This window comes from Salvelinus sp. IW2-2015, linkage group LG26, assembly GCF_002910315.2.
Source record: "Salvelinus sp. IW2-2015 linkage group LG26, ASM291031v2, whole genome shotgun sequence".
Taxonomy (NCBI): Eukaryota; Metazoa; Chordata; class Actinopteri; order Salmoniformes; family Salmonidae; genus Salvelinus; species Salvelinus sp. IW2-2015.
Genome location: NC_036866.1, coordinates 48,097,189 through 48,106,616, shown reverse-complemented (window position 1 = coordinate 48,106,616; position 9,428 = coordinate 48,097,189). Strand labels below are relative to the sequence as shown.

Here is a 9,428-nt window from a genome sequence, read left to right as displayed (position 1 = left end):
AAAGTGCATCAAAATTCATGCATTTAACTGTTGAAATTCCTTCTTTTGCCAGGGGAGGATGCCCCCGGATCCCCCTACTGGCTCTGGGCTAAGCCCAAAATGTCTTAAAATCCTAGAAAAGCCCCAAGGCGTGTTCATAATGACACTCACATTCAGTCAAAATCACTAAATAAACCCACTTGTGTTTTGTCAAGGCAGCAGTTAAATCTTTATTATATCTGCAAAGTTTACCAAAACATATAGGTTAATATAAAAAAAAGACATGTTTCTCTTTTTTTAAGCATACAAAACCATATGAGATTTAATACTGTTTAATAGCAAATTATCTTCTGTTTATAACATTCACACATTAAGCCATCCTTTGCTACACAACAATCCCTTTATATTGGTCAAACAGGGTCTTGGGACCAATCAAAATACCAACATGACTTGGAACACGTCTACAGTACACATAGAGATCGATAGACGGCGCACTGCCCATGCAGTTACAGAAACGATTAATGGCAAAATGTAGGAGTGCCCTCTTTACAACTCTATGACACCACACTAGTCACCAACAACTTTTCTCTAAACAGTAACAGTTAGAGTTAATCATTTTTAAATAAAGGTTGAAATCTTATTTTTCCCTTATAGGGGAGAGGGAGAGAAAAACTTCCTTGCGTTTTTTTGTGCACATTGGGAGAGGAGGTTCGTTCATTGAAGAGTGTAGCGGAGTAGCGGAGCAGGGTGGGGGTGAAATGGGGGTCAGGGGTGAGATTTCAAGGGTTGGAGAACAGAGTTCTTTCAGGGCACAGCTACTTTGAACGGGCTGCCAGGGACACTGTCATCCCCCCACTTGACAATAACGGTGTAGTTGTCCTTGTCTTTGACAGTGTAGGTGACGTTGTACAGGCGGTTGCCCATGTGTTTAACGTACACCTCTTCACTGGGTGTCCTGGGACCGTGCAATCCCACCAGCAACATGTTAGTACCTGGAAGAGGGGAGGGTTAGGAATGGTACTAGAGGAGTGTGTGTATGTGTGTGTTACATATTGGTGTGTGTATCTATTCCTCGAGTCTGTTCTTCTCACCTGCTTTGCTGCAGTCCACATTGAATATATTCTTCTGTCCGACTAGAGCCTTGGTGAGCCCGCTGCCTCGACACACCACCTTGCTGGCGTCAGAGGTCAGTTTTGAGGAGGACGAGGTACTGTACGCTCCTGCTACCTTGGACGTCTTAGTGATCGTCTCTACCAGGACCGAGGACGTCTCGTGAAGGCTGTGACCACCAGACAGACGGGTACCTGAGGGAGGGAGACATGTTACAAAAGAGCTGCAGTCACGGCTCAAACCAGACATTACATAATCTAACACCTCCCCTCCTCAGAACAGACAAGAGCACCATGAATGGGGGTTTCTTATGAGAGTGTGGGAGGCTACTTCGAACAACACTGTTAAGCTGTAAGGCTACTATTTTCCCCATCTCAACATACAGCATAGATTTCTCATACTCGGAGGGATTCTTTGTAACTTCACAACAACATACTAGCCTTATTTTCTACATTTTGCCGGTGCTTCAGAGGATGCACTCAGTCTTCAGCACTGAAGTCAGTGACTATTCAATCTACAATCCCGATGAGAGATTTTTTTTACTTATGTACCATTTATATAATTTGTTATTTATATACTACGTATTCATTATAGAATTTCTAGGATTTTTGAACTTTTCAGAGTGTCTCGTTTTATACCGAAAACCTCCAACAATCTTTTCATCAAGATCTGGCAGTCAAGCTGCACACACGCGTCACACACCGAACACACACCTGTGACTTTGGCTTTGAATGGGCTGCCCACTATATGGTTGGGTCCTCCATATTTGATGGCGATGAGATAGTTGCCGGGGGCCATGGGTGTGTAGATGACCTTGTAGCCATCAAGGCAATCGGAACAGTCCATCTTCACCTTAGAAGGACCGTCGATGGTCACGGACAGGGCACCTGACCCCGCGTTACAGGTGTTCACTACAAACTCTGAAGCTACACCTAGAGGGAGAGAGAAAAGACTACATGGTGAGGAGACCTAGCATTCATAATACATCATTTTAAGACAGCATCACAACTAGGGCTGTGGCGGTCACAAATGTGTCAGCCGGTGATTGTCAAGCAAATAACTGTCGGTCTCACGATAATTGACCGTTAATTAACATAAACACATTTAGCATCTCCTGGCTTCCACACACAGCCTACAAGACACTGATGCAGACCTTTGGAACATATACATTTAGAAAAGTCTAGTAAATCGATGTAATATAGCCTACATCCTTCACAATAAATCCATGATTTGAAGAAAATGTAGTCTATTTCAGAAGAACAGAATAGCATACTCTGAGTTGTCCTTAAGTTAGGTCCTGATCTGGCTATGTCAAATGGCTGTGGGCTAGTTCATTTAGAAGACAAGATTTACTTAGAATTCCATGGCATTATTTTATAGTATGAAGAATACAATTGAACAAAGCTAAATAAAATGGAAAGGATATTTTCTCCAAATGAGATTTGAAGGAGTCCAGGTGACTCCACTGACGCGCCAATGCGCGTAATGATGGTGACAGGTGTGCATAATGATGGGCAGCCTGGTGCGAGAGGGTGAGCGGGAGCAGGCGTGATAGTACCCCTCCCTAGGGGCGCCACCTGGTGAGCCTGACGGGCCGGATGAGCCGGCTGAGGCGTGGGAGCCTGACGAGCCGGCTGAGGCGGGGGAGCCCGACGTGGGGTGGGAGCCTGCCGAGCCAACCGAGGCAAGGAAATGTCTTGAGTCAGTTAAGGCCATAGGCGGAAATCCCAGGGGGGACCCSMCCCCCCCCCCCCCCCCCCCMYCCYSGGAAAGATATGATTTTTCCCCCCCAATATATCACTGTGAACATAACTATGTAATTAAAAAAATATTAATAATACGCAATGAAAGCACTTGTGCTAATTATAGACACTTAATAGCGCGTTAAGTTCCAAAAGATTGCGATCCAAAATGGTTTGATCACATGACTAGCTAGCTACCTTGTAGATTGAAGCCCATTTTAGAATGATAGAAGATGATAGAAGCCCATCTCCTTCTGCTACTGTAAATAACCTGCACAGTGTGTGTGTGTGTGTGTGTGTGTAGCCAGCCAGGTAGGAAAAATGTCAAAAAAAATAAAGACAGAGCATTTTTCAGTACACCAAAACGCAAGGTAGGAACCTTAGTAGCCTAGTATCTCAAAGACTAGTTGATAAAATGTTCAGAAGAAAGAAGTGAAATGCTAATGGAAATGTTTCATAATGATGTCATTAGGCAGAGCAGGCAACAGATGGCACACAGACAGCAGAGTTGGGGACAGATAGGCAGGGACAGTTTGTTGGGTCTTTGTTTGGCAACATTATGAAAGGTTCTCTTATTTTTAGACTTGTAAAATAGGGACATAATTGAAAAATGCCATGGATACCCTCACTCTCAACTTAAACTGGTGACTGAACTAAGATTTGTTTAAGGTAATGATATTGCTGTTGTGATTAATTGTGTAGTTTTGTGTACCGGTAGTTAGGAGTATGCCAAACACCTTATTTATTTTCTAGGAGACAGACTGAGGGTGGTGAAAGGGAAAGAGCCAGGGAGAGAGACTTCAGAGGACAGTGTCACAGCCACGGCAGGCCCAGTGTCATGACTTCCTCCGAAGTCAGTCCCTCTCCTTGTTCGGGCGACGTTCGGTGGTCGACGTCACCGATCTTCTAGCCATCGCTGATCCACCTTTCATTTTCCATTTGTTTTGTCTTGTCTTCCCACACACCTGGTTTCAATCCCATCAATTACATGCTGTGTATTTAACCCTCAGTTCCCCACATGTCCTTGTCCGGTATTGTTGATTGTAAGAGGGTCTGTGTACAGCGGGAGTAAGAAGATAAGAAGAAGATATAGAGTAGTGTATGTACCTGTGGATCCTCCATCCAGTCCAGGCCCATACACTGTCACCTTGCCTGGGTCTCCAGCCTGTCCGGCCTCCCCCACCCTCACGTTGAACGGACTTCCAGGGATGTGGCTGCCATTGAACTTGACGTCGATGGAGTGCACGCCATTCTCACGGGGAATGAAGCGGATGGCGTTCTTGTCTGGGGAATAGGAGTGATTAGATATATATAAATATAATGGTAAAGGTATAACGTTCATGTTTTGTTCAACATTAAGTAACACATTTGTCCCCATCTCTCCCATTTAATTGTGGTTAGTGGTGGCTGTAGTTAGCTGAAGTTAGGAATAGTGTGTACAGAAATCCGAACCTCGAATTACAGTCTCTCCAGGCCCATGGACTACTTTCAGAGTAAGGAACCATATAACTGTGACGTCTAATACCAAATCGATCCTTATATCTTACCACTGTCCAGCTCTGTGATGTAGCACTCCTCTGCTGAGCCGGAGGGGGTATGGACCTTAGCATCGACCACGCCCCTTGCCCCGTTACACTGTACAGCGAACGACGCTTCCTGGTTCACCTTTAGGTCCTTCTCCGGAGGGGAGGAGGAAGGAAGAACAGGGTCAGGACCTGGTAAAGCTCTGTAAGCTTGTCTTGTGTGTGTAGAATGTCTGTGACTGTGACTCATCTTGTATATGAAACAACAATAAGGAGATAGGTAGAGAGATTCCCGGGATGAGTGTGTGTAAGAGGGAGAAGGTGTTCATGTGTTTCCTAGTGGGGGATGACGAGCAGTACTGATGGCCATGAGTAAGACCCCACATCCTTCTCACTTACCATTAAACAACAACACATTGAAATAGCCTTGGTTACTGCTACAGCCCACGCCTCCAGTTACACTTCTAAGGACAAACAAAGCCCGACCAACTAGTGACTATTGTTATGCTAAATTATGGTCTTGTGAGGAGTGTTCTAACACAATACGTAATTATGTGATTGTGTGTGTGTGTTCCTACCTGCAAGCTGGTGACAGTGAGTCGGCATGCCTCATCAGACAGCGTTGCTATGGGAACAACAAAGGGGCTGTCGGGGATGTGCTCGTTGTTGAACTTGATTGACACTTCATATTCCCCTGCGGACACACAGCGGAACCAGGGAGTTAGAGGCCAAAATAACAGTGATCAGATGACTGAAATGTAGTAGTAGGAAAGGAGAAAAACATGGCGTAAATGACAAAAAAATATCTCAGTTTAGTATGATCAGAACAATAGCTGTCATTGCCTCTGCTGAATATGAGAGCTTATCTGTTTCTTTGATAAACTGTGGGAAAGACTGACACCTTGTAGTCAGTGTGTTTGTTTCTTACTGTGTCCTCATCCCTCTAACTGGGGACAAGTGCTATGTAGCTTCTTAGACCAACTACTGCCTAGCCTACTGCTATGTAGCTTCTTAGTGCTATGTAGCTTCTTTGGTTTTTAAATGATACAATGTGGGTGAACCATTTAGAAATTACAGCACTTTTTGTACGTTCCCCCCATTTTACGGAACCAAAATAATTTGGACAAGTTTACTTATATGCGTAGTCAAAAGCTTAGTATTTAGTCACAAATTCCTAGCACGCAATGACTCCATCAAGCTTGTGACTCTACACATTTGTTGGATGGATTGGCAGTTTGTTTTGGTTGCAATTCAGATTATTTTGTTCCCAATAGAAATAAATGGTAAATAATGTATTGTGTCATTTTGGAGTCATTTTAATTGTAAATAAGGATAGAATATGTTTCGGAACACTTCTACATTAATGTGAATGCTACCATGATTACGGATAATCCTGAATACACATACTGTATAAGTGAATTTGTCCAAATACTTTAGGTTCCCAAAAATGTGGGGACTATCAACAAAAATGCTGTAATTTCTAAACAGTTCCCCCGATATGGATTAAAATACCCTCAAATTAAAGCTGACAGTCTGCACTTTAACCTCATTCTCATAGTATAATTTGAAAGTGCTGGTGTACAGAGCACCCCCCCCCCCCCGCCAAAAAAAGTGTCACTGTCCAAATACTTTGTTCAATTGTTGGTCCTTGGAGCTGGATGGGGTTTTTCTACCCTATCTCACCTGGATCCTGTACGATGTAGACCACCCCACAGGATCCATCCTTCCTGTCTTCAAAGGAGATCTCAGCCTTACTGGGCCCCTCTACAGCGATGGACAGACCGCCTGCACCGGCCTCCCGCGTCCAGATACTAAACTCAGCTACGGGGATGGAGGGAGGGAGAGAGAGAGACGGGTAGAAACCTGGTTCAACTAAAATAGGCAAAAAAAAATCACGTATTGAAAGTAAAACATTCTTCAAAAATATATGTGCTGTATGCAAATTAGTGTAAAGGAAAGGACAAATACAACAGTTGTGTTTTTTTTTTCAGAAACAGAGAGGGTCAGGTCAGACTACTTACTTGGTGCTCCTGCCACTCCTCTCTCCAGCCCAGTGCCTCCGGCCCGAACCTTGTGGGACCCTCCTTCTCCCAGGGGTCCCACTGTAAACTGGAAGGGACTACCTGGAACGTGCTGCCCGCTGTACTTCACATTGACCGTGTGGGCCCCCATCTCCTGGGGCACGAAGCGGACACTGTAGGTGCTGTCCCCTCCATCTATGATCTCTGCCTGTTCCGTTTTACCCCCAGGGCTGGTAACCTGCGCCATCATACTACCCTTGGTAGCGGTTTCACCTGGGGGAGGGAGGAGCGAAGGATAGGGGGTGTCAGACTGGCTGGGAGAAAAAGGGTTCTTCGGCTGTCCCCATAGGAGAACTCTTTGAATAACCCTTTTTGGTTCCAGATGCAACACTTTTGGGATCCATGTAGAACCCGAAAGAGTTCTCATCTGGGGACAGCTGAAGAAACCTTTTGTTATCAGTTTTCTTTTACGAGTGTAGTTAAAACAAACCACATATCGATTATGATCATTGCAAGTAAAACCTTGTTCAATATTGTCTCCATCTGTAAAATCAGTAAAAATAAAACAAGTACAAGTGTTGAGTGTTAGTAAATTTGTATTTTTTCTTCATTCATTCTCACCTGGTGTGACTGTAGCGGGTAGCCCAGCGAAGCTAGCCAGACTCTCTCTGCCCAGGAACTCTCCAAAAACATCTCTGAATGGACTGGCTCCTCCTGTTCCTCCCGCCTGTGTGCTCTCTTCGACCCTCACCTCCCTCTTCGTCTCACCCCCCTGCATCTTGCTGATCTCCGTGCGCTCCGTGCGTGTGTACGTGTGGCTGCTGCGTGTGAATGTGCGCGTCATCCTCTCCTGGGCTGACACCATCTGAAACCAGTTTCCTATTGGTGGAGAGAAAGCGGGGATGGTTAGTGTTTGGTTAGTCTTAGATGCAAGCTGTACTTGAAGACTTGCGCTAGCTAGCTTTGCTTTTAAGCCAGCGAGCAAAAGCTGTATGAAAGTTGATTGAGAGTCGAGTGATAGGGGTAACGACCACCGTTGTGTTCATTCTATAGATGATATTAACACACTTCAGCACCATGTGAGTAATACTTGACCACATTGTGACCATGTTTCAAATGAAATAAAAAATCTAAATGTGTTTTTCACATGCTTCGTAAACAATGCTTATTTACTGGTACTTTTTCAACAATGCAGATTTAAACTGAAAAAAAAATACATTATTTTTTTTTAATAGTGACAAGAGGAATAAATACACAGAGAATACTGAATAACAATGACGAGTAAAAAATAACATGGTTATATACAGGGAGTACCAGAAGCAAGTCGATGTTCAGGGGTATGACGTTATTGAATTACCTATGTACAATACAGTGCATTGGGAAAGTATTCCGACCCCTTGTCTTTTTCCACATTTTGCTACGTTACAGCCTTATTCTAAAATTGATTAAAAAAAAGAATCTTCATCAATCTACACACAATACCCTATAATGACAAAACAAAAATGGATTTTTAGAATTTTTGGCAAATTTATGAAAATAAAATAAATATTATTTACATAAGTATTCAGACCCTTTGCTATGAGACTCGAAATTGAGCTCAGGTGGATCCTGTTTCCATTAATCATCCTTGAGATGTTTCTACAACTTGAATGGAGGCCACTTGTGGTAAATTCAATTGATTGGACATGAAATGATTTGGTAAGGTCCCACAGTTGACAGTGCATGTAAAATCAAAAACCAAGCCATGAGGTTGAAGGAATTGTCCGTAGAGCTCCGAGACATTATTGTGTCGAGGCACAGATCTAGGGAAGGGTACCAAAAAATGTCTGCAGCATTGAAGGTCTCCAAGAACACAGTGGCCTCCATAATTTTTAAATGGAAGAAGTTTGGAACCACCAAGAGCAGAAGGACAACCAACTGAGCAATCGGGGGAGAAGGGCCTTGGTCAGGGAGGTGACAAAGAACCCAATGGTCACTCTGTGGAGATGGGAGAAGCTTCCAGAAGGACAACCATCTCTGCAGCACTCCACCAATCAGGCCTTTATGGTAGAGTGGCCAGACGGAAGCCTCTCCTCAGTAAAAGGCACACGACAGCCCACTTGGAGTTTGCCAAAAGTCACCGAAAGGACTCTCAGGGCATGAGAAACAAGATTCTCTGGTCTGATGAAACCAAGATTGGCCTGAATGCCAAGCGTCACATCTGGAGGAAACTTGGCACCATCCCTGCGTTGAAGGATGGTGGTGGCAGCATCATGCTGTGGGGATGTTTTTCAGGAGCAGGGACTGGGAGACTAGTCAGGATTGAGGGAAAGATGAATTGAGAAAAGTACAGAGAGATCCTTGATGAAAACCTGCTCCAGAGTGCTCAGGACCTCAGACTGGGGTGAAGGTTCCCATTTCTGCAGGACAACGACCCTAAGTACACAGCCAAGACAAAGCAGGAGTGGCTTCGGGACAAGTCTCTGAATGTCCTTGAGTGGCCCAGCCAGAGCACGGACTTGAACCCGATCGAACATCTCTGGAGAGACCTGAAAATAGCTGTGCAGCGACGCTCCGCATCCAACCTGACAGAGCTTGAGAGGATCTGCAGAGAAGAATGGGAGAAACTCCCAAAATGCAGGTGTGCCAAGCTGTAATCACTGACAAAGGTGCTTCAACAAAGTACTGAGTAAAGGGTCTGAATACTTAAGTAAATTTGTATTTTTTATACATTTGCAAAAATGTTGCTTTGACATTATGGGGTATTGTGTGTAGAGTGATGAGGAAAAACACAATTTAATCAATGTTAGAATAAGGCTGAAGCGTAACAAAATGTGGAAAAAGTTAAGGGGTCTGAATACTTTCCGAATGCATTGTAGGTGGGTTAAAGTGACTAGGAAATAGTAGCAGCAGCGGGTAGCCATTTGATTAGCTATTTTGCAGTCTTGTTTGTTTAGCAGTCTTATGGCTTGGTGGTAAAAGCTGTTCAGGGTCCTGTTGGTTCCCAGACTTGATGCACTGGTACCATTTTCCATGCGGTAGCAGAGAGAACAGTCTATGGCTTGGGTGGCTGG

General features: G+C 44.2%; 1 protein-coding gene across 1 annotated transcript in view; it reads right to left on the bottom strand.

Annotated features, from left to right (window-relative positions):
• Positions 1 to 226: 226 nt before the first annotated feature.
• Positions 227 to 9,428, bottom strand: part of LOC111953025 (filamin-C) — a 59,017-nt gene continuing 49,815 nt past the window's right edge. The window contains exons 34-42 of the mRNA XM_023972096.3: positions 6,997 to 7,254; positions 6,376 to 6,648; positions 6,038 to 6,175; positions 4,933 to 5,048; positions 4,379 to 4,508; positions 3,939 to 4,115; positions 1,803 to 2,021; positions 1,071 to 1,283; positions 227 to 971 (exon numbers count right to left, since the gene is read on the bottom strand). Coding sequence (XP_023827864.1) covers positions 784 to 971; positions 1,071 to 1,283; positions 1,803 to 2,021; positions 3,939 to 4,115; positions 4,379 to 4,508; positions 4,933 to 5,048; positions 6,038 to 6,175; positions 6,376 to 6,648; positions 6,997 to 7,254 — 1,712 coding nt within the window. The 3' untranslated portion in view covers positions 227 to 783. The remainder of the gene's footprint in view (positions 972 to 1,070; positions 1,284 to 1,802; positions 2,022 to 3,938; positions 4,116 to 4,378; positions 4,509 to 4,932; positions 5,049 to 6,037; positions 6,176 to 6,375; positions 6,649 to 6,996; positions 7,255 to 9,428) is intronic.